The sequence below is a fragment of the Leptodactylus fuscus genome, chromosome 6, assembly GCF_031893055.1.
Source record: "Leptodactylus fuscus isolate aLepFus1 chromosome 6, aLepFus1.hap2, whole genome shotgun sequence".
Lineage (NCBI taxonomy): Eukaryota > Metazoa > Chordata > Amphibia > Anura > Leptodactylidae > Leptodactylus > Leptodactylus fuscus.
Window position 1 is genome coordinate 144014459 of NC_134270.1, and position 26127 is coordinate 144040585.

General features: G+C 42.2%; 1 protein-coding gene across 1 annotated transcript; it reads right to left on the bottom strand.

The window, feature by feature from the left end:
- Positions 1–220: 220 nt before the first annotated feature.
- LOC142208770 (BPI fold-containing family B member 4-like) lies at positions 221–25698 on the bottom strand. Its single transcript, XM_075277468.1, has 16 exons — positions 25650–25698; positions 24350–24489; positions 20995–21529; positions 20158–20262; positions 19732–19875; positions 19584–19647; positions 18452–18512; positions 16372–16463; positions 14491–14676; positions 12005–12058; positions 10994–11164; positions 9917–9984; positions 6582–6624; positions 4621–4684; positions 434–510; positions 221–244 (listed from the first exon to the last, which is right to left on the bottom strand). The coding sequence occupies exons 2-16, from the start codon at positions 24471–24473 to the stop codon at positions 221–223; spliced, it is 1812 nt and encodes a 603-aa protein (XP_075133569.1). The 5' UTR covers positions 24474–24489; positions 25650–25698.
- Between the last annotated feature and the right edge of the window lie 429 nt (positions 25699–26127).

The following is a 26127-nucleotide window of genomic DNA, read 5'->3' on the forward strand; positions in this document are numbered from 1 at the left end:
TAGAGAAGCATTGACTAGGGTTGAGGATCGGGATCGGAAAAGATCGGATTCCGATCGGCGATCGAGCAAATTTCACGATCGGGATCGGCTGGAAAATGATCGGAAATCAGATTTTAAAATTGATCCTGAAATCTCAAGATCGGCTCAACCCTACCCCCTATAGAAGTGGTCCTAGTCAGTGGTGTATATCTTCTCTGGGTTATTTGCTATCTTACCTTATTCATGCATTTAAGACAACAAGATCCTAAGAATAAAAACACAAATAAATGTTTAGAATGGACCACAAGTACTATGTACGTTACTTTAGATATCCCCAGACATAACAAGAACAGGGAACACTTTACCCCATCAAAAACCATCATGAAACAGACATGAGACCATAGTGACAAATACAGCAATAACATACTGCAACCAAATAATATGTAATACTCACATTCAGGATATCGACGTTTGCATTAGTAAGGTCTATGCCCATCAGCTTCGGTAAAGGTATTCCATTCCCTACAACCGCTGAAATATTGTAAAAATACGTATATTCAGGTTAAAATGACATTCTCAGGATGTAATTAGGAGAACAGTGCATTCTGTACGCCGCCCTCTAGAGGGCAGCATCCTTAACATCATGCATGACTCAGTTAAAAAGTCTAATATCATGATGCGGATTTAATTGCCAAATTAGTATTTCTATTCCAAAAGGAACAGATAGGGACACATAGGGATAGAATTCCAGGAGGAAGGGGGGTAGAGGGTTATTAGTAATAACCCTCCTGGAATTCTATCCCTATGTGTCTCTCTGTACATAAATATGCATCCTTCAGAAAAGGTTTTTAAATTTACTTAAGAAAGGAGCCGAAACATTTTCCGAAACGTTGTAATCTGTCATCATTATTAGTTAGCCATTAAAAAGGTATCAACTACTGAATAGAGATGAGCGAGTAGTGTTCGATCGATCGAACGCTACTAGCTGTTCGAAGTTTAAGGTTTGATGCAGAACCAGCGTTGATTGGCAGAATGCTATACATTCGGCCAATCAACGCTGGTTCTTCTCTTACCTTTAGAAGTCTTCTCCGTGCAGCGTCCCCGCGGCGTCTTCCGGCTGGAATTCACTCTGCGTAGGCATCCGGCCTAGGCAGAGCCGACTGCGCATGCACGGACATACCCTCGCATGCGCAGTCGGCTCTGCCTAGGCCCCGATGTCTAGGCAGAGTGAATTCCAGCCGGAAGACGCCGCGGGGGCGCTGCGCCAGGAGAAGACTGCACGGAGGATCCAGCCCAACCGTCACTCGTGGACTTGGTAAGTATAATTTTATCGAATTACCCCTTAAACGAGCATTTCCCCCCATAGACTATAATGGGGTTCGAAATCTGTTCAAACAGTGAGCGGCTGTTCGAATCGGATTTCGAACCTCGGACATTTTAGTGTTCGCTCATCTCTACTACTGAAGACTATCAAGTTTTCCGTTTTTTTCTTTTTTATATTTCCTATCCACTGGCTAACACGGTACGAGAACAAACATTTTCCTTTGACTGTTTTTGGGCATTCCCCACCTCCACATTCTTATTCTCACCATATTTTAATGCCTTTTTTCTGGCATTTTTTTCCTCTAAAAAGATTAATAGAAAAACATCTGTAAAAAAAAAAAACGCCAGACCAACAGCATACTGTGTATTGAAAAAATGGGCAAAAAATTTGAAAAAAATGAAATTAAAAATTTCAAGTAAAAAAAAAAAATGGCATGAAATAAAGCAATGTATGCAGGGATTTTCATATTTTTTATACACTATTTTTGTTTTTTATTTTTAAATTCCCTAAAATGAAGTAACCCCCCCCCCCCCCTTCCCTCAATAATACGTGAAAACTACCCCAATGTTTGAGTTCCTATTTGTCTTTAACAAGTTCAAGACTGGACCATTTTCCCCCTTTTGTGACCAGACAAGTTTTTATTATTATTATTATTATTATTATTTTAAGTAAATGCGGTTTTGCAAGCTATAAAGATGTTTTTGTTTTGTTTTTTTGTTCAATTATTCAGGTGATTTTTGCATCTTTTTATGCGATATGTAATGCTTTTATTTTTTAAATTTTTTTATTTTAGTATTTTTTGATAATGTCTTGAAAAATGTAAGAATGAAGTTGGGAATAGTTTTTCACATTTTTTCTATTTTTCTTGCAAAGTATTACTAAGGCAGGGGCCTTATATGGCGTAAATGCCGCTGCAAAAACCATGGCGTTTAACAGTCATTGCAAGGTGGATGTCAGTTTAGCAAAAATGTGTGCAGTGTCCACGCCGCGATTTCCAAAACTGTTGCGGTTTTGGAAATCGCAGCATGTCCATTATACCTATGGACATGCTGGTGGTTTCGTTATTGGTATAATGGAAGAAGAAAGTCCACAGAGGAAAACTCTAAAGACTTTGTGTTAGAAGTGCTGCTGGGAAAACCCGATGTGGTTTTTCCCGCAGCGCTTTTTTGCTTCGTGGAGCCTTGGCCTAAAATAGTATTTCAAATATTTTCCCCTCACTGCTAACCTACTGGAGCATACAATATACATAATGTGAGAAGGTGACAGGCAGAGTACTGGAATATCGCTATATCTCCCCAGGTTTTTAACTTTTGTGGTCCAGTGTGGCTCTTGTTTAGACCTCAGCTCCAGGTGTGAGTCCTTGGCTCATTACTGGCCATGAAAAAAGCTGTGTGGGTTTGTCCTGTAACCCTGAGTCCGGTGAGACAAAGTTGTGCTTGTTTTGTTCGTTTGCCTGATAGTAATCCACACCTATACACTGTGTTCCACATTCTTATGCAAAAAGTGTTTAGGAGTGATAAGGTAAGAATTTTTTTGTTTGTCAGTTAATCTCATTGATGGTGATGTGTGTCAGGGCTCTTTATATCACTGAAAGCAATTGCAGATGCCTGTGCTAATTAGTTTGGCAGGTGTGTCCAATTAAAGGCAAGACTACTTAAGAAGGCTGTCCCACATTATTAAGCAGCCTACATTTACAGCCAAAATGGGAAAGAAAAAGGATGTGCTGGCTGCTGAGAAGCAACAAATTGTGGAGTATTTAGGTCAAGGAATGACTACAATCAACATTGCCAAGACACTTAATCATGATCATCGCACAATCAAGAAGTATGTAGCTGATTCACAGCACACACGTGTGAGTGCTGATAAGGGAAAATTGAGGACTCTTTCCAACAATTACATCAGGTTAAGAGCAACTGCAAAAATGTCATAGCAGCAGACACGTTTTTGAAGCTGCTGGTGCCTCCAACGTCCCCCGAACAACAAGATGCAGGGTCCTTCAGAGGTTTGCAGCTGTGCGTAAGCCATCCTGTCCACCTCCTCTATCCACTGCACACAAGCAGAAACGGCTCCAGTGGGCCAAACAATACATGAAGACTGACTTCAAAACTGTTTTGTTCACCGATGAGTGCCGTGCAACGCTTGATGGTCCAGCTGGATGGAGTGGAGGATGGCTGGTTGATGGACACCCCATGCAAACACGGCTACGGCGCCAACAAGGAGGAGGTGGAGTAATGTTTTGGGCTGGAATCATGGGAAGAGAGATTGTTGGCCCCTTTAGGATCCCTGAAGGGGTAAAAATGAACTCCATAATGTATGTGGAGTTTCTCAAACAGAACTTCCTGCCATGGTTCAAGAAGAACCACCGTGCATTCTACAGCAAGATCATTGTCATGCATAATAATGCACCAATGTCTCATGCTGCAAATAGCACATCTGCATCTCTGGCTGCTATGGGCATAAAAGGGGACAAACTTATGGTGTGGCCCCCATGCTCCCCTGACCTCAACCCCATTGAGAACCTCTAGAGCATCATCAAAAGGAGTGTCTATGATGGCGGGAGGCAGTTCACATCTAAGCAACAGCTCTGGGAGGGTATTCAGTCCTCATGCAAAACAATTGAAGCAGAAACCATCCAAAACCTGACAAATTCAATGGACAAGAGAGTTCAGAAGCTTCTTTCGAACAAGGGGTCCTATGTGCAAATGTAACATCACCTAGAAGAAAGTTCTGACTTGAAAACTGTTTGATTGCAGTTTGTAATAACCTGCTAATGCTTAGAATTTCACAAATGACCATTTTTTGTTCTTTATAAAAATAAAAAGGTTGAAAACTCTGCTGTGCATAATAATTTAGAACATGCATTTTGAGTTGTTTTTTTTTTTTTAATTAAAATATACTGTTATCATAGGCAGTTTGTTCAAAAACCTTTCAATTGTACTCTAAGAGTTGATGACACAGTGTAGTTAGGTTAACGTTACTGTTGAGTTAGTTGCTCAGACGAGCAGGATTTTATTTTGTTTTTGCCTGAAGTTAAGGCTGTAATTTTGTTTTGCTCATTTTTGTTTATTTATTTTCCTGTTTTTTCCTAAATAAACTAGTTTGCTGAATATTTTGTGTCCCTGTCTTGACTATTTGGGTCCACACCACTGTTTCTACCAAGCTAACTTCCCCACAATAAGAAGACATTAGTATTGTGACTGGCACAAGGATGTCGACCTACTTTTACATGTTTTAAAGTGGGTCTAGGGGCGTAAGGTTAATCCTCTACTTGAATGAAATGGTCCATAAGTTCAATATGTAAGATAATAGATTCTTACTGTTTATTGATGGCAGGAACGCAAGGGTGAACGTGTTGCCAACCAATCCCTCTAGTATAGAGACCTGGGAGAGAGAAGTGAACACATGTATAACATCCAATCCTCTAAGGGGTAATAATAGGGTTTTCTTGTATCAGAGTCCTGTGGCGTATGTGCGGGAGAGACGGCATCATGTGCTCAGCTATCACCGTTCACTTTTGAGGAAGTTCAAAAAATACAATAGTTAAGGTTTTTTTTCAATTCAGTGAAAGAGAATGATGCAGATGCGTGGCTAGCTATTCAGTGACAGTGGCCTTGAGATGTCTGTTGAAGTATCCCATTCTCGAAACAGGCGCAGTTACCGAAATTGGGACTTGCATCTATTGGATATTGTATACGAGATGGGAACACTGCTTTAAGTTGTTGACACAGTTGTAGAGGTAGGAACTGTAAGGCTGAGGCCCCACGTTGCGGAAATGCAGCTTTTTTATTGCGTTTTTTTAGAGCTAAACCAAGAGTGACCACGAGTGGAATGGGAAATATATAGGAGGTACTTCTCCCTTCTGCTCAATCCACTCCTGGCTTTAGCTAAAAAAAAAACTGCAGCAAAATCCACAATAAAAAAAGCTGTGTTTCCACAAGGAGGTCTCAGCCTAAGGCTGGGGCGCCACGGGCGGGAAGTGCCACAATTTGGCCGCGGCGGAAGCGCCGCTGGAAAAATTGTGGTGTTGTGCAGTACTTGCAAAGTGGATGGGACTCATGCGCAGCGATTTTGAAAATCGCAGCATGTCAATTATATCTACGGAAACACCGGTGGCTTTCCCATAGATATAATTGTAACAGAGGAAAACTCTGTGAACTTTCTGTTCAAAGCGCTGCGGGTAGTACCGCAACGCGTTCACACCGCAGTTGTTCCCGCAGCACTTTAGCGCGGCAGTTCCGGCCCGTGGGGCCTTAGCCTAGAGGGGTTTTCCGGCAATTATATACTGGTGACCTGTCATTAGGGTAGGTCATCAATATGGGTTTGGTTGGGGGTCTGACACCTGACTATTTGACTATTCATCACAAGCATAGCAGCTTCTTCCATGGGCCAATGATGCTGCATTCATCAGTCACATGGTGCAACAGTTCCAAGAGATAAGGACACTGGCGCCTGTTTAAAATGGAGATTATTTTTAGAGACAAGTGATGGCTGCTTTTGGCATCACCATTTACCGGCTCACCCCAAACTCACTGACATCAGGCACTGCAAGTATTGGACCTCGATCATTGGAAACTTATGTTTGCTTTGCTATCTCATTCAAGTAAAGTTATGTTATCAGTTTTTTAGCACAGTTAAGTCTCCTGAGTCTCATTCTTGCCCTACCATCACAGGCACTCCATTTCCCATCAGTCTCAAGCCTGGTTCACATCTGCATTTGGTAATCCATTCAGGGACTTCTCATGGGGACCCCCCAAACAGACTACCAAACGCATTGGCAAGCGGTGAACTCATGAAAGCATTTGGACTCCATAGACTATAATAGGGTATGAGTGCTTTCGCACGGTGTCCGCACGGAATATGCGGACAAAAAAGTACTTTACGATCTACTTTCTTATCCGCTTGACTTGTGCGGAGACCGCGCGGAGAGCACGCGGATCCCATTGAGGTCCGTGTGCTTTCAGTGCTCACCGCTTGCCAACGCGTTCGGTATTCCGTTCGGGGGGTCCCCATGTGGACTCCCCGAATGGCTTACCGAACGCAGATGTGAACCAGGCCTCAGGTGTCCTGAAGACCATGAGGACATACGCTGGGGGAGAGATTACCACCCCCATTAGGGCACCATCAGTAGGTTCCACCAGCTCTGCATTGGCAGGGAGAAACCTTGAGCATATGGTTCTAATTTCTAGATATCGTAACAGGTTTCAAGCACTACTACTCTCAGCTTCCGGGTTCCCTCCATCACGTTTCTGCATATAGATAATTAATAAATAATACTTACATCAAATTTTCCAACTGAAGATGAAATTAAGTTAAGATGTGTGCTAGAAGAATAAGAAAGGTAAGTCATCTGAAAGTACATAATCGGATTTCATAGTCTAAGATCTTTAACAGGATTCCTGACCAGCAATCTCATACGATAGGTTCACACTAGCGTTCGGATCTCCGTTGTTCAGGTCCACATAAGGAGTTGAGAGACGAAGAGCCGGTCCGCTTAAAAAGTGGATATCTAAGAAACCCGCCACCCCACAAACTATAACAGAGTCTGCTAGGCGTCCGTCAGATTTCCACCGGCGTTATACTATGGAGACTCCAACGCAGATGTAACCTAGCCTTAGATATGAGGTCTAGAATAACCATTCCTAATGTTACAGCAAGTTATCCCATATCTCATCTCTTAGCCCTAAGATTTAGCTTGCACTGACACCATGTGGTTATACTGGGTAATAGGTCACATTTTGTTAATGTGAATATTTTGTTATCCATCAACAGATGACTTTGACTTGCAATGATCTGGAATGTCTGTATTGTATTGTCATATAGTGAGTTTACAATACAATGATATTCCTGAGAATCAGGTTTAAGGATTGTATATTTATTGCCGAAAACTGAATGAGGCCCAGTTCACATCCGCACATGGGTTCCTGTTTGTGGGTCCCTCCCGAATGGAAACCTTATCCGCATAAAAAAAAGCTTAGGAAACCCGCTGACCCCATAGACTATAATGGGGTCCCTGTGGTTTCCGCATAAGAAATGCAGAGAGAAAAGGGCTTTTATCTGCATTTTTCATGTGGAGAGGAGAACGGAATACACCGAACGCAGATGTGAACCGGGCCTGAGATTCCATCAGGACAAACAATAAAAACTTACCAAAATGCTTTTTCTTTGACCTCGTATAATGGCAAATGTGTCCATATAAAAAAACCATATGCACTCATTGTGCCTCCCTTTAATGCCGTCATAAGGCAACCTATTCACCCCTAGAAGCAACCTTTCTAGGCGTACAACACATTGCAACACGTCTTTGTGTTTTTACTAAATAATTAGAACAATTATAATATATCTAATAATGATATATAATATTAAGTTATTATAATAATGTGTCCCGCAACCTTACTGTCCTTACTGAAATCTGAAGGAAATATAAGCAAGTCGCAGCACAATAATACAGCCTTGTTCATATTCTCAGACATACTCATAGATGATCTGGTATGTAATCTTAAAGAGGTTGTTCAATCTTACATTTTAGTTTTTAGTTAGGGAGATGAAAAAACAAAAACATACTCACCTGTCCTTGGTGCTCCGGTGTCCTCCCAGCGCAGTCTGGTCCTGCTGTTGCACTGTCTTCTTGCAGGCGAATTCCTCTTTGGCTTTGATGTCCTAGGTTTGCTGAGGCCTAAGCGTCACGTACACCGTACACTTCCGTCAGAAGACAACAATGGACAGGACAGCAGGACCAGACCATGATGGAAGGCACTGGAGAACCGGGGACAGGTGAGTATGATTTTTTATTTTTTTCAACACACCTCGATCTAGGTAAAAAAATACAATTTTAGCCCGGACAACCCCTTTAATATATAGAGGCCACACAGGGAATGCTTTAGTGGTAGTCACTAGTGAGGTAAGAGAAGTAGAAGAGCTGCTGCAGGGGACACCATGGAGCAGTGGCGTAACTAGGAATGGCGGGGCCCCGTGGCGAACTTTTGACATGGGGCCCCCCCGACACCGAAGATCTAGACCGAGTCCCTCCTACGCATTCCTGCGCGCTCTATTATGTTCCATAGTGGCCCCTGTACACAGTATTATAACCAATAGTGGCCCCTGCACACAGTATTATACCCAATAGTGGCCCCTACAGGACTAAATACTGTCACGTCACCCGCTGACCGCTATACCAGGACAAATTGTGGATAAAAAATCTGGTCATGTGCATTACAATTTAGTAACTCCATGTGCCTCATATTAATAGCAGTTAACCCTATCATGTCCCTCACATTAACCCCTGTGTGCCTCACCATAAGAGTTACTGATATGTGAGAGACATGGAGGTAATAATAAAGTATCTTCATTACTATTACCCCCATATGTCTCACATATCAGTAACTCTTATGGTGAGGCAAACAGGGGTTAATGTGAGGGAGATGATGGGGTTAACTGCTATTAATATGAGGCACATGGAGTTACTAAAACACAAGTAATCACCCCATATGACTGATAGTAATAAGTAACCCCAGTACGTACCTGTGTAGCTTTAGTTTCACTTTCCTTCTTCCTTTCTTCCTTCAGTGCAGGACGGCAGGGATAAGCCCCGCCTCCTCCTCTCATTGGTGGGCAGAGGACAGCAGAGAAAGGGAGGGGGGAGAGAGGGGGAGCGTCCTGAAGCGCTGAGAGGAGCCAGAGCTGCAGCTCCTGTGTCTCAGCCGTTGCTGCAGCTTCGGGGCCCCCTGTTGGTGGAAAGTATTCCACCAACAGGGGGCCCCGATCATTATACTCGGGGGTCCGAAAAGACCTCCGAGCATAATGATAGCAGCGGTAGCAGCTGTCACCGGGCCCCTAATGTCCCGGGCCCTGTAGCAGCTGCTACCGCTGCTATGGTGGTAGTTATGCCACTGCCATGGAGGTAAGAATCGAATCGTAACCGCATCTAAGGCAATATAAATCTACCAACTTGTCACCTAACTGGAGGTTAGTTTTAAAGTCTGAATTATGTCCATCCCATTGTTAGTAAATTTGTGGGGCTGAGTTATCTCCAGCCCTGCCCGCCTCGGTCTTCGTCCCGCTTGTAATAAAAAGTGGGGAACAGAATAAGGAAAGATGCAGCACCACTATTCCCAGAAAACTGGCTTAGGCCGGGTTCACACGGAGTATTTTGGCTTGTGATTTGGTACGTAGACGCCGCAGGAGCTTTTACGGGCTGTATACGCTCCCATTGTTTTCAATGGGAGCCGGTACCGTATAGGCAGCGCTATTTTGCGGCCGTGATTTTGCGGTGGCCGCAAAATAGCGCCGCGTATACGGTACCGGCTCCCATTGAAAACAAATCACAAGCCAAAATACTCCGTGTGAACCCGGCCTTAGAAGGGATAGTAAATTCCCCCCACAATGTATATAGGCAATATCAATCCGCTCAGCTCCCGCTGCTCTATAACATGCCACCAGCAGATTGGACTGTATATTCAACGTATACTGGTTCCCTTTTAATATTGCTTGGTGGACTGATAATTTTGTCATTGGCTTTCACTCCTTGCTGATGTGTCTGTGTGATACATAGTTGGCGCCATTTTAATATCTATTTTGCTTTTGTACACAACATATCCTATACAATGTTTTAGTTACCTGTCCACAGACATGGTGATCTTCAGTTTATCCCCTATTACAGAAAACTGGGCTCCTAACTGCGCGTCCTAGAATGAGAGATCTTCAGTTGGAGAGTGAGGAAAAAACTTAAAATATAATACAGCATGCGGTAATAAATTGTCCATTTAGATGTAGTGTTGCTGTAGTTTTTCTTGCAGATGTGAATTTTTTGTTTTGCAGATTTTACTGCGGTTTTCTGAGCAAAGCCAAGAATGGCTTCGAAGAAAATAGGAAGAATGAAAAATATAAAGGAATCGCTTATACTTCTCTCTTTTTATGGCTTTGGCTCAAAAAAATTGCAGCAAAATCTGGAACAAAAACACATCGGCATCATGATGTTGTGTTAGTCTAATAAATGTACTAGTCCACTAAGGTCTCGTATACATGGCGGTACTTTTTATAAAATTACGGACCCATATATCTCTACGGGCTCATACACACAACCATAGTTTTTGGAACTGTCTGGGCCGAATTGAAGAGCCGCAAAATATGGAGCAGATCCTATAGCGGTCCATACGTGCGGTTCTATCTATTCATTTTCAATGTATGGGCCAGTGAAAACCATGGATGACACACAGATACCCATCCATGTATCATCCGTGCTGTGTAGACTGCAGGTGCTCGTGTGCCTGAAGCCTTACGGTCTTGTCTAAAATAGTGATGGGCATGCAACCAAATGATCTGAGCTTGTAGCCATCTTTCACGTCTTTTATCATATGCACTCTTTTGAGTAAAGGTACGTGGGGAAAATTATCCAAACCTGCCGATTTCAGTGGAACCAGTTGACCAAAATAGGAGCAGCCTTTGTAGAATACATTAAAAATTACGGATGAAAAAGTCTAGCATGCAGGATGTTTTTGTCTGGCAAAATGATGGATGCCGGGAAAAAATCCCAACAAACCTCATTATAGTGAATTGGATCTTTTTGGCTGCATTGAAATCCATCATTTTAAACATTGTTGTTTAGCTAAGTGGAGTAGAATAATGTAAGATGAGAACGATGTAAGACAGTGAAGATTTGAAAAGTCTAAGAAGTCTAATGAACGTTTTACTTACAACACCAATGACACAGATTGAGGTTCTTGAGGAGTCTGCATTGGAGACCTGGACTTCTGTTTTGACATACATTATCACAAGACCTTTTTTGTCCTGCAGCTTAACAGTTGGAGGACCAGGAACAGTAATCTTAAACACCAATGGCCTTTCTTCTTTAAACATAGTAGCTACCTGAAATACAAAGACAGATGTGAATAATGCAGATCATGTGCTATTTGACATGAAGCAAACAGACCAAACAGAAGCCAACAATCTAGAAGGAGAAGAAGACATGGAGGTTTTTTTATGTAATTTAGAACACTAATTAATATATATATATATATATATATATATATATATATATATATATATATATATATATATATTATCCATGTTGTGTGTTGTCACCTATTTGTCACCAGTAAGGGTGTGTGACCTGGATACTCAACCAAATATTGTGAGCCCTTATCAAGAGACCTTCCATTCACTCTGCTCTCTCCACCAATTCAAAAGCAAAGTTGGCCGTCCAAGCTATTTTATGCATATGGAGACTTGCCACTTTGCAGCTCCTTGATTTTTTGGACTACCTTATTTATCTCTTATTTCTTTATATAGTTCATTTTCCATGATATGCCTAAATTGTACATATCTATTTAATATGGAACATGTGTCCACCCTTAACTAAGCTGGAATTATGGTCAGGTTATAGACTCAACTGTTCAAGAAACCAATTTGATACAATATTGCAACATTTTTAAACAAATCTTAAAGGCAACAGTTCAAAGCACAACCATTGGGCAGTCACATATACATATATATACGGAAATATCTGATACAACAATATTATCTTGAAAAGCTAGTTATCCCAAGACTCACATTTCTGGAAAAGCCTGGTAAATAGGAAGGATAGCTAAGGACATATGTAATACATATACATGTAAAAACATGACCTGAGTTTGAAACCCAGTAGATGTGTTATACTATGTTTATCTAATCTAGCCATTAATTTATACCATTGCAGTGTTTTCCTACCTTTGGAAGTACTCCACTGAGAACAGTTGTAGTAAGTGGTGGAAGACCGGGAACCTGCATGTGACAATACGTAAGTTCAATAATATATATCTCATTCAGACATTACTCCATTACTCAAAACCTTCTCTGACATGTAACGTCATGGTTGGAAACATTTCTAAAATTGATCATAAGGCTGACGGTAAATACGATGCGCATCTTATTGGATGTTTAACCATTACAATAAAGGACCGCAGCATTACAGACTAATAAAACAATAGACCTGATATAATTATTTTGTACATTGTAAATCAAATATTGACAAATAAATAAATTTTCACAATGTTCAATGACAACATAAGACATGTGACCTTGTACCAAAAACTCTTCTATGATACAGACGAAACTTAAAAATGAAGCTGCAGCATATTATACATGATAAAACCTCCTAGTTCAATGTTAGATCTGATTGGAGATCATTCAGTCCACCCTTGGAGGCTTAATTTCCTAGGCATCCATGAGGCACCGGAGAGAACTGGTCTGATTCTAGTTGAGGATAGGTTCACACTTGTGTCGGCCTCTGCCATTCGGGTCCACAGGGGGACCCGAAAACAAAGAGCCCATCCACTAAAACTATAATGTGGTCTGCTGGGTGTCCATTGCGTTTCTGCCATTTTTCTACTGAAACTGTGCAGGACTTTTTTCTCCATACATTTTTGTTGGAATCTGTGGCTGAGTCTCCTACAGAGAATCTGACGCAGATGTCAACCTGGTCTAACAGTATCTTTGTATTGTCTTGAAAGTACTGTACATTGTTCCAGAACACCTGGCAAACTCTAGTCCTAGCACCATGCACAGAAATGTGTAAAATGGACATTTTCATAACGTCTATCATGTGTCTTTTTTTGTCGAATAATTGGAGTCAATGGTGACATACACATGGGAGCCTAAATTCACTTAACTGTTCCAACAGATGATGAAGACGCTTCACTCCCATCTTCATTCCCCGATCTCACAGCTAATTACCTGTCCTATGAGGATTGACCTAAACCTTAAAGAGGACCTTTCATGAGCGGTGTAGAGCACCCCCTCCCAGTACTATTCTATGGATGAGAACTGTCGGGGGGGGGGGGGAGGCTTCCTCAGACTTAGCGTTAAAAAAAACAAACCTGTAACATCACTGCCTGTTCGGGTCACTGCACCACCCTCTGCTCGCGTGCTGCGGTGCAGAAGGCGGGTGCAGTTTGGTTCTTGGCTTAAAGTTTTTGGTCGCACTGTGTGAACTCGGCTCTAGTTCTGTGATTGTATTTGCACCACACCCGTCTTCTGCCCTTGTTGCCTCTGTCCATTAAGTGGTTAATTTTGTCTTGCCTGTGATTGACAGCCTGCCTTCCTTTTTTTTTTTTTTTTAAATGTAGATTGTGAGCCCCACATAGAGCTCACAATGTACATTTTTTCCCTATCAGTATGTCTTTGGAATATGGGATGGAAATCCATGCAAACACGGGGAGAACATACAAACTCCTTGCAGATGTTTTTTTTGCCCTTGGCGGGATTTGAACACCAGGACTCCGGCGCTGCAAGGCTGCAGTGCTAACCACTGAGCCACCGTGTGGCCCCTAACAGCCTGCCTTCCTGTCAACTCCAGGGGCGGGTTCTTCCTCCCTATTTAACCTTGGCTCTCATTCACACCAGTGCTTGCTATTGCCTTGTGCATACTTGCTCCTTACTGTCCCTATTTTGCTTGCTTTCTTATCCTTGACCTTTGGCTTTCCTCACTGACTATTCTTTGGACTCCGATTTGGCACTGCATCACTCGACTGTTACTGACCCTTGGCTTAGCTGACCTCTGTTTGTTGTTGTCCGTCTTGTGTCTCACCTATACAGGAAGGGACTGTCTTCGTGGTTGCCGCCTATTACGTAGGATAGGGCCTGGCAATAGGAAGGGAAAGTTGGGAGCTTCAGCTTAGGGCTCACTGTCTCTTGTGTCCCGTCCTAGGGTTCTAACAGTTACTGGGGAATTGCTGTCCTAGCAATTACCTAACAAAACCATAACAAAATCTGCAAGAAAAAAAACCCTGTAGCTTTTCCGCAGCACATGGTCATGGTATGTAGTTTGTATATTCTCCCTGTGTATGTGTGGGTTTCCTCCCACATGCCAAAATATACTAATAGGTAAATTGGCTTCCCTTGAAAACAACTGACCCTTGTGGATGTTGGGGATGCCACCTATGTCTCCCCTACTCCACAACCCTACCTGCGCCTTGACTCTCCATGAGAAAAGTGCATTAGAAATGTTTGCCATTGTCGTAGAGTCCCTTCACATGGGGTCTTGGTGCCACCAAAGCTTCTCAAAATTACTCGCCCAGTAATGCAAAATCGTGGGGGCAGGGAATGATTTCCGTCATCCCAGCATGCATTTTATCAGAAGTATTTACAATAAAACTGGAGCTTCATCTTATCATAAAACTTCAAATGATAAAATTCACTACTTCTAATGTACTTACATCTCCATTTGCTAGCTCAATGTCCATCAGACCCTCTTTTTGCAGAGCTGTTAAAACACATCCAAGGAAATTGGCAGAGATACCAAGCTGAGATTGAGATGCTTCCTTCATTGGAGGCAAGGTAATCTGCTCTTGGTGGCCCAGAGGGTAATCGATAAGACCACCACCCAGTTGACTTACGACTGTCTATGGTAAAATAAAGGACCATTAGATGAGCATAAAGTAGCACAATATTCAACTTTCTGAAAATCAAGTAAAGTTACCAATGTACCAATGCCCCTGTAAGTATATGTGAAAAACAGGGGCGTAACTATTGGGGTATCCGCGGCAGCAGTTGCCACAGGCCCCGGGGTGATTGGGAACCAGTGGGCCCCTGATGTTTTTTGTTTTTTTTAATAGGCTGTTACCTGCTGGAGTAACAGTATTAGGTAATGGACCCACTTACTTACTGATCCTTGCTTGGCCACCGACACTTCCCCTTCTGAGGAGGCGGCTGTGATAAGGAACCAGGATCGGTAAGTAAGGCCACAAACTTCACTATCATTATACTCGGGGGGTCTTTTCAGACGTCATGTGGGCCGGGGCTGCAATATAATGCATTGCGACGCAAGCCCGGTTCACGTGACGTCTGATCCATCATTGAAGATGACCGACATCAGTGGGGAGTGCGCTTGAGCCCAGGAGAGGTAAGTAACATTGTTTTTTATGTTTGCATAAACCCCTGAGTCTCCAATCATTATACTCTGGGGTCTGAAAAGACCCCAGAGTATAATAATTGTTCATGGATGGTCCACAATGGGGCATAATACTGTGTAAAATGGCCATTATGGGGCATAATACTGTGTGCTGGGGCCATTATGGGGCATAATACTGTGTAAAATGGCCATTATGGGGCATAATACTGTGTGCTGGGGCCACTATGGGGCATAATACTGTGTGCAGGGGCCACTATGGGGCATAATACTGTGTGCAGGAATACGGTTTGTGTGTGTGCGTGCCGGCGTGCGTGAGGTGCTTGGGTCTGGATGAGGGGGGGGGGAAGCATGTCAAATGTTTGCCTTGGGGCCCAGTCATTCCTAGTTACGCCACTGGTCAAAACATTGAAGTGAATATGTCAGGACCCTAAATGACCATCATTATGCCTTGTTACGGAAATTTACTATGTTTCTAAACATGTCCATGTAGGTGTATGCTATGTCTAATGTAGCCTGACTGCAAAAATAAACATTGTGAGCAATGAACTGTGACCTATCTGCAAATTACTTTTGAACTGTCATTTGGGTAGTAACAATATAGGAATCAAGGGCTCACAGCCCACTATTGACTACTCCACACCAGGCCAGATGCACCTCCCCATACTTCGACCATCTGATCCCTGCTTCTTGCATGTATAAGTGTTACAGGCACAGCACATTATGACCAGCGTTTACTAAGGTACACGATTTTCGGTACAACACAGGTTAACATCAAATGCTCAGCAGTAAGAAACAGCCCGGATCAACATCAACAGTCCAACATGACAAGAACAGAAGAATTCACATAGTGTGAGAACTACAATTCCAGGGAGAACATGGCTATTGCTGAGTTCTCACAGGGGTTTGCACTCAACGCTCACGGTAGCCGTTTCTCAGTTACATTTGCCTTAAAAATTTCACCACATGGATGAAATGTTGGACTGGTAGCAATGGAGACTTGGAAATGTGAGACAGCTTGTGATTATGAAACTTGTAGTGGAAGAAAATTGTAGGTTGGGTGGTAAGGTGGGCTTTGAAGACCAAGAGGCATCTCCAGTAATATCATCATACTCATCATAGACCTAACCTTCTGCAGTCACTTTCGGAAGCCTAACATCACTTGGTTGGTACCCTTGACTTGACTTACATTTAAATCCAGTTCAATGAATTGCCCAGTTACTATTGGAAGACTGGATACCGTATACTGGATACTGCCAACTAATCCAAGGGGGACGAGTGCTGCAGAGAAATATAAAAGAGATTACAACAGTATATGTCAGGAAATGATACATTACATTTGTACGCACGAGTCATGCGGAGAGAAAAGTACTTCATGAACTACTTTCCTTTCCGCATGCGGAAAACACACGGACCCCATTATAGTCTATGAGGTCGTGTGCTTTCATAAGCTCACCACTTGTCAATGCGTTCAGTATTCTGTTCAGGGGGTCCCCAAGCAGACTCCCCGAACAGAATACCGAATGCAGATGTGAAACAGGCTTGAGCCCTAATGGCTTGGAATACATGGTAACTTTGACCATGTGACATTAAAACTGTAATGTTGTACTGCTATATCACAACTCATTATGGGAATGTGGTTGTGTTATCTTCTGAGTCACATAGTCACCACTTTACTATGTCTAGATGCGAATAGAGATGGGTGAACCAAATTTTACCAAGCTTGGTTTGACTCGAATATTCTAAACAGTTTTTTGTTTTTTTTAGGAAACGGAAAAAATTGTGATTTGTCTCAGGTGAACTAAAATGGCTGCCACGTTATGCTCTGGGGTCTCTTCATACCCCAACATATAATAGGAGGAGGTCCAGGGGAGGGGTAAAAATTTAACAAAAAAACATTCATTCTCATCTTCCTTACTTCTTGAGCCTTCATGCAGCGTCTGGTGCTCTTTTGGGGACGTTAGGCACCCGGGGGTCACTGTTGAGTTATTTTATTGGGCCACCAGTGGTCACATGAGCATGTTGAGCGTCATAATGTCATGACACTAGGTGTCGCCACTTAGGATCAATCACAGGCCTCAGCAGTGACCCCAGGCACATGAGGTCACCGAGGAGGCAGAGAGAGAGAGAGTGTCAAACTCCACATGTAGGCCCAAAAGTAGTAAGAGAAGGTAAGTATGAATTTTTTATTTCACCTCCCCTGTGCCTCCTCCTATTATCATCTGGGGTTCCAATAGCCTTGCTTGTCCATATGATCTTTAGCAATTTGCAGACAGGCAGTAATGTTATTTTTGGAGAGCAGCAAGTAAGCTTTCTTCTTGCAATCTAGTTATACAAACCATTGTTGTTCAGTGTTCTCAGGATGGTGGACTTGTGAACATCAACATTAGGTGATGCCAGAAAGGCCTTTAGTTATTTGGAAATTACCTTGCATTCCTTTGTGATACAATCAGCCCAGCGGTAAAGAAACTATTGCACCTGAAGAAGGGCGTAGTCTGACGCCCGAAACGCGTTGTGTGAGTTTGTTGCCAATAAAACCGTGTTTATCTACCAAACAAGGGGAGCGCAGTTCCTTAGAGTGGTTGATCCTTTTACTTCATTTTTATACGCCTGTGAGGTGTTAAGAACGTTGCTGCTTCACCTAAGGAGGAGTCCTCCGGCTATATAGTCATTGCGTACAGAGTTGTGACTTGGGTTCACAACTCCCCAAGGAAGTGATGATATGGCCCTCGCAGATTTAGCTCTGATCTCATCATCATCCAGTCTGTCTGGGATGACATGAAGAGACAGAAGGATTGGAGCAAGCCTACATCCACAGAAGACCTGTGCTTAGTTCTCCGAGATGGCGGGAACAACCTCCCTGCCGAGTTCCTTCAAAATCTGTCTGCAAGTACCGAGAAGAACTGATGGAAGGCAAAGGGCAAAGGTCCCACCAAATACTGTTGGGATTTAAGAGCTACCTTCTACCTTCTACCTCTTTTCTTCATTTTCTTCATTTTTTTGTTTCAAAGCGACAAAATTGACTTAATTGACAAAAGAAAGCTATTAAAAATTTGATCCTGGAAAACTTGTGACCAGGGCATCTGGAGGTTCGTAACAGAACTTGATGGACGTATGTCTTTTTCTTAACCGTTCTATGTAATGATAAAGAATGTTTTTTGGAAGCCCCACTTCCATTGTAGCTGCTTCACTTGAAGGTTTTGCATATAGATACCAGTGTGCTCTTCATGCAGAATACTAGGTATATTGTACAGATTCAGTCTACTTACAATTGACAGTAAGAAGAAGGCCGTTGACTAGGTCTAGCACAATGTTCACCACTGGACACAACTGTAAGAATAATAATAAGATATGCAGATGAATTACAGCCCTTTCCACTCAATTTCATTCCCACGGGTTCTAATATTATGGTCCAGCAGAAGTCATCCATATTTAACTGGTACTAGGGTCTATTAAGGGGCTATTGGAGGGTTGTCCTTCAGAATTGTATCTGGTAGGCCCAAGGAACCTCAGTCTGACACTATGACTAGACATTGATGACAGCATACTGGTGAGGGGGATTATAGCATTCTGCTGTTTCAATTTTTCATGCGCCCCATCCAGGCTTTTATAAATTATAGCGAGATGTCCAACTTAGATAGAATTTGGTTAAATGCTTCAATTTCACTGGACAGCCATAGATAGACACAAATAGAATAGACATCTCAGGACAGAGTTTCCAAAAGTTAGTCATCTCAGAATATAAAGAGCCAAGAATTCTTAGCAGGACGGATGGTCTAATAAATCCCCCTAATGAGAGACTTTACCCCTTCTGACCCACATCTAGGCTTCTCACACAGCCGGCCATTACTCATCTCTGCACTGATGAAAGCCAAAAACCTCGAGACAGCTGTCTGTAGATGGGATCTTCCTTCTGGAGAAATTATACTGGCTTGGCTATTATTCTTAGATTATGCCCTTAGGTTTTTTGAAAACCAAGTATTAATCTATAGGGAGTTACCTTCCAAAAGGTGGCACTAAGAGCAATATATATTCCTTCACCCAATTTATTAGATGTGACATGATGCTTGATAAATTTGATGCATCTATAAATCTAACACTTTTATCCTGAGAAGCGCCTCCACTTCTGATGACACCCAATCACTTGAGTGAATTTATGATAATTTTTGTGACTTTTTAAACAAGTCTTGGCTGATAAATATGGATACGGACAGCTAGACAGTCTAACCACGTCAATTTCCCAACCACTTTTCAAAAATGGTGGTGTGAAAATCCAAAATGTTGCAAATTTTAGCTTCAATCGGCTCCCAAACTTTACATTGTGACTTTTCAGAACCACCAGTCTGGAGTACAGGTCTAGATGAAGTTCCCCATACCTGAATATCTTAATTTGAGACTTACCACTCCCGGTAAGATATTTCGAAGAACGTTGCTGACAAGTCCATCCAGGATCCCAGATAGTAATCTACATCATGAAGAACAGAATGACTTGTAATTCTAAAAAAATGTATACTCAGACTCATAGAAGTGTCTTCTATCTGCTCCTCACCCTCTTAGTAGCCTTATGTTTATTCCTCCTAGTAGTGCGTGACAATCTTCAATAACCAAACGGGGAACTCCTGAAGTCTCCTGGGTCAGTCTGGTTCTTGCTGTAATATTTACTTCCACCAAGATATCAAGAAACCCTAGCAGACTAAGGATAACACATTAGGATGGGATTCAATATCATCTTCTCATGAGCATCTATTCCAGTAGTAGAAATGTGTAATATTCACACTGGGCAGTTTGCTGCAAAAATTACTGCAACTGGAGAATCCATTCCATACTTATGAATAGGGCCGTTTCTGCAGGTAGTGCTCAGATTTCGGTGAACCCCTTTCAGGAGAATGGGCCAGATGCAGAAAATTTGGCAAGAAATCTGTTGTGTATGAATATACCCTTGTTATCATGTGATGAATGAAATATGTCCTCTTACCTATTACCATTGATTGCCACTTTGGTGTAGAGGTGAAGGTGAACTCCAATACCGGGCAAAAGATGCAAAGATACTTGTGGAAGGGTAAGGTCTATAATTCGTAGTCTGAAAGAAATAGCACAACGGCCCGGACTTATTTGTTACCAAATATTGTAAATTGTACTGTAGTTATTAAAGAGAATTTCTCCTTAAAGTCATCAATTAATGACTCTCATTGAGGAGATAACACTGAGGGTTGGCAATGCTCCATGGGAAAAATAGGCAAATTAGATCTCTCTGGTGCCATCTGGAGGTCGATTTACCCTTTAAGTCAATGTCTGACCCATGAAAGTGTCTTGATACGGCTGTTTTATAGGACAGACATTAACTTACAGGGTACCTATCTATAAGGAGAAGGTTGTCCTTCTGGATTAGAGCTAATTTACGTCCATAAAATTAAAAAAAGTATGACACATAGTGGTATAACGGCGAGAATGATGGTAGACAGTATTTAATTTGGAAGAATTTGCTCGAGAACTGCTTTCACTATATTAACTAGGACAAGGTATTACAATAATTGTCAGCCATTTGGAGGTTATTGGTAACAGCCTTTGGCCATTTGGTCATTGTTCATATATACAAGTATATCAAAACAAATATTGCTCTCTCTTTGCTTCTCCTTTCCTCTCTACATTTGTCAATTTTATATACATTCCCTCAATAGTTCCTGAGTACTCATATTACTACAAAAAATGTTGGATAAATGTCAGAAAATATTAATATTACAAATATGTGAAATGCACTTGTTTTTTTAACTAACTGCTGATGCCATGTCAACATGAATAATGCATATCTTACCCAGTTAGACCCTGTACTGTGCCTAGAAGTCCTCCATTTCCAAGTATTCCAAGAAGTCCTCCTCCTCCAAGCAATCCACCAAGCAAACCACCATTCCCTAGGATGCCACCATTAATGTGAGGATTGGTGTAACCAGGGGGACCACCTCCCCCATCCCCACCCCCACCCCCCCCACCACCACCAAGAATACCTCCAAGTAGTCCACCACCACCACCTCCAAGGACACCACCTAGCAGACCACCACCGCCTCCACCTCCCCCTCCACCTCCACCAAGAACTCCACCAAGAAGTCCTCCTCCACCACCCTCTCCTCCACCGAGTACGCCACCTAAAAGACCACCTCCATTTCCACCTCCCAGAACACCACCCAAAAGACCCCCACCTCCTCCACCGCCACCACCTCCACCACCAAGTAGCCCACCAACCAAACCCCCAACAAGGTCACCACCACCCCCACCCCCACCGCCCCCACTACCCATGGCTGGCATGTTCAAATTGTTCTGCGAACTTTTTCCTTTCATTTGTCCTGAGACAGCTGTGAATAAAATACATATAAATATATGTTTAATATACCAATCAATGTTTTACGTAAAATAGAGTTTACCTTTATAACAATAATATATGGTAGGTAAGCGAACATTCACATCTGCGGCAGTAGTTCATCTGGTACAGAGTCTGTCTGATATGACAAAGTCCCGGGAAGCTGGACTTTTATTTCTGGTGACATCAGTGTGATAACTATGGATACTCAATTGAACCCATTGTAGTTAATGGGGTTTCTTGGGATAGATTGTTCTGTTATCAATGGGACCATTTTTTACCTTCTTCTGGTCCTGCCACAGACCACAATAATGGACTAAACAATGCAGATGTGGATGCACCCTTGGACATAATAAAATCTATGAATCTTATAAACTGTTTTACAACATTCCTACTTTGGACAACCCTTTGGATCCCTTGAATACAAGCCAGTCATAGGATGTCCTACTACTGGGACTGCATACAATCTGCTGTAATGCATGGAGGAACCTTGTCGTAAGTGGTAAAGGATACAAATGTTTTTATTAGAGATGAGCGAGTAGTACTCGATCGAGTAGGTATTCGATCGAATACTACGGTATTCGAAATACTCATACTCGATCGAGTACCACTCGCTGTTCGAATGTAAAAGTTCGATGCAGAACCAGCATTGATTGGCCGAATGCTATACAGTCGGCCAATCAATGCTGGTTCTTCTCCTACCTTTAGAAGTCTTCTCCGTGCAGCTTCCCCGCGGCGTCTTCCGGCTCTGAATTCACTCTGTCAGGCATCGGGCCTGGGAAGAGCCGACTACGCATGTCTACTTGTAGTGCGGGCATGCGCAGTCGGCTCTGCCCAGGCCCGATGCCTGGCAGAGTGAATGAAGAGCCAGAAGATGCTGCGGGGACGCTGCAAGGAGAAGACTTCTTGGAGGATCCAGCCCGACCCTCACTCGTGGACTTGGTAAGTATAATTTGATCGAACGTTGCCTGCCCCTGAAACGAGCATTTTCCCCCCATAGACTACAATAGGGCTCGATATCTTCGATTCGAGTAGTCGAATATTGAGGGGCTACTCTAAACTAATATCGAACCTCGAACATTTTACTGTTCGCTCATCTCTAGTTTTTATCACTCCAGATAAATGATAGCAATCTTAAATGAGTAATTCCCGCTATAAACTAACAATTCACTAACATCCCAGCATTGTAACCCAGCCCCGCAGATAGATAGCAAACCGTGGTCTCCCCTTATGAATCACTTCCTCCATTGCTTTGATATCACTGTTTTTGTCAATATTCAAATGAGCCCTTTGGGCAACAAGAGTGCTGCTGTTGCTCCAAAGAGGTAAAAGGTTTTAACCCTTATGTGACACAGACAGTTTTTATTTTTGTGCTTAGGTTTTCAACTTCCTGCATTCCAAAAGCCATAACTTCCTCAATTTTCTTTTTACATAGTCCTATGAGGGTTTCATTTTTGTGTGACAAGTTGTAATTCAAAATTGGTACCTTTAATTATTTTGTACAGTGTATTGGGAAATAGGGAAAACATTAGAATGAAGTGGAATTGTAAGGGAATTGCTAGTTGTGCAGACAGGGCAGATAGAGACAATGAGTCCTAAACTTGACCCAGCCCCTGTCCCTAACTACTTGCCACACTGTCCTAATGACAGGAACAACTTGGTAACGGTCCCTTCTCTGAATAAGTGACACACAGAACAAGACAAGACAAGACAGCAGTGAAGTCAGCAAGCTAAGGGTCAAAGTATGAGAAAGGCAAGGGGGTGACCCATTACCAAACATGATAAGAAAAGTGAAAGGAACCAGATACTGTGGTCACAATTGACTAAGGCATCTGAGTGGTTAAATGCCCATCATCTCTGATCACAGTCAATGCTGCCGGGTCTCTGCTGTATGAAACAGCACAGACCTAGCATCTACTGTGGCCGCTTTGCTTCAGAGCGGCCGCCATGCTTAGTCACGTGCACCAGGTTGTACATGTAAGTCTTGATGCGCATAGGGGTTAATTCTGACAAAAACTCTGATATCTTGGCCATGAAGGCAGCGATTCACGATAGAAAACCCCTGTTTGATTCAGGTGACCCTAACCTATCTATCTGATTCTGGGCTCTGGCGGTAGACTCCTTTTAATCTCTGTTCTTTCTTGGTTTAGGAGACCACTGGGCGGTCCTACTCAGGGATTCACCACCTTCCTTGTATGAGTATACTGAGACAGATATCAGTCACAAAGTGGAACCACCCATTGGACTACTAAACCTAAAGTAAGCCAAGATTTCTATAAATGCACTACATCTCTCTATATGTATGTTGGACAAAAAGTAAAAATGACTTTTCTTAAGAACTGTATTCCAGTACTCAGGGTTGGGGTGTGATATCTAAGGAACAGATGAGAAATGGAGACTGAAAACGTAACCCCTTATGTAGAATCTTAAAGGTAAATATAAGGAGGTTTTCAGTAGCACAGGATAGTTACATAGTAGATGAAGCTGGATGAAGACACAGGTCCATCAAGTCCAACCTATAACCCTACAGTGATCCAGAGGAAGGAAGAAAAACAAAACAACCCCGCCCCCCCCCCCCTTCCCGAGGCTGATGTCAATTGCCCCATGCTGGGGGAAAAATTCCTTCCTGACCACAATCTGGGAGTCAGTACCCTGGATCCGTGTGTCCTTAACTTAAAAGGGTTATCCATTTAGACATGTACATGCCTCAGTTCTCTATAGCTGGAGATTTCTTCTCAAAAGTCTACATGATTCTATACAGTAGTAGCAGATAAAATATAAAACCATTCAATATATTATAACATTAACTTCTCACCATTATTTAAGGCATCTTTAGATACTCGAAGTTTAGCCCCATGGTTTTTTTTAGCAGCACTACTAAGACTATGAGCCTGGATAAGCAATATACATACGAAGCAGACACGCCACTGCCCGAGCATCTTCGGATCAATTTATCTGACAAAATAGATAATAAGGTTAATTTATTTGGCCGTCTACCTTCTAGCTGTTCTATCCGTCTATCTATCTATCTATCTATCTATCTATCTATCTATCTATCTATTCTCTATCTATCTATCTATCTATCTATCTATCTATCTAACTATCCCTCTATCTATCTATCTATCTATCTATCTATCTATCTCATATCTATCTATCTATCTATCTATCTATCTATCTATCTATCCCTCTATCTATCTATCTATCTATCTATCTATCTATCTATCTCATATCTATCAATCTATCTATTTGAGCAGGTCGATATATTACTTTTTTGGGATAGATTCAGTATATCTTGTATACCAGACATACAAGGACGGCTGTCATCACATGACTAGACTAGAATTCTAGATAGACCCAAGATAAATGAATATTTTTTAGCAGAACTATATATCAATCTGCTCGGCTCCTCCTGCTCTATAACATGCCGCCAACCAGGATTGCATTCTCATTTAGTTTTGTATTTAAAAGGTTTTTCCAGCTCTATGATATTGATGACTGATCCTTAGGTTCTCAATATTGATCCTGGAGGTCCGACACCCAGCACCCCCACTGATCAACCTTTAAAGAGGCTGCAGCATTTGGACAAGTGTTCTTCACTCCTTACCAAGCACAGCGCCATACATTGTTTAGTGGCTGTGCTTGATATTGCAGTTAATTGAATACATCAATATCATAGTCCTGGAGAATACCCTTTATTGGTATCAGTGGCATTTTCCTGACTTTCTTTACTAATGCTACAGATGTGGCAAATTTTAGCTTGACACTGTACGTGACGTAACAACAGAGCAAAAGCCATTGAAAAGGTTAAGTTAATGTTTTTTGCCACATTATAGTTAACACATTAAAGGGGTTGTCCAATTACAGACACCTATCCTCTACACACAGGATAGGGATAAATGTCAGATTATTGGGTCTGACCACTGGGTCCCTAGCTTTCAGGAGAACGTAAGACTAAAATGAATGAAGCACCACTGGACTTGCGTGACTGGAGCTCCGTTCACTTCCATGAGGTTTCTATCCTATGAATAGGGTATAAGTGTCTGTAATGGAACATCCCCTGTAAGTAGTTTAGCCAAATGTAAGCATTGCCTTTATATTGCCTTTATATTGCTTACCTTTTTAAAATCATGCACAAAATTCACAAGCCTTTGTGTTCATCTTCTAGTCCAAAGAGCAAAGAACTGACAGAGAGCCTTATATCCTGAACCCAGATCCAACGTATAATCCTTATTAGTGAGAACAAGATAAAATCTAGTGGGGAAACGTGTGGTTTCCAAGATAAATAACTGGGAAATTAAGACTCATTACAACATCACAGGTCGGGTGTTTTTCTGGACTGTAGCCAGTGATGTCATCCACACACTAGGACATCAATGTATTGTCCAGACCTTTATTACTGCTCATGACCTCATTGGTTCACTATGACCCGAGTGTCTTGACTTAGCTGCTAAACAGATCACACAAACCTTAAAGGACATGGGGATAGCCCCTCATTTAATAGGGTCTTATCACCTTTTATGTATCAGAGAGACCATCCTGAAAAGAGTGACTCCATATACTTATCCCTCATTCTGGGTTGTCCAGGCAAAAATG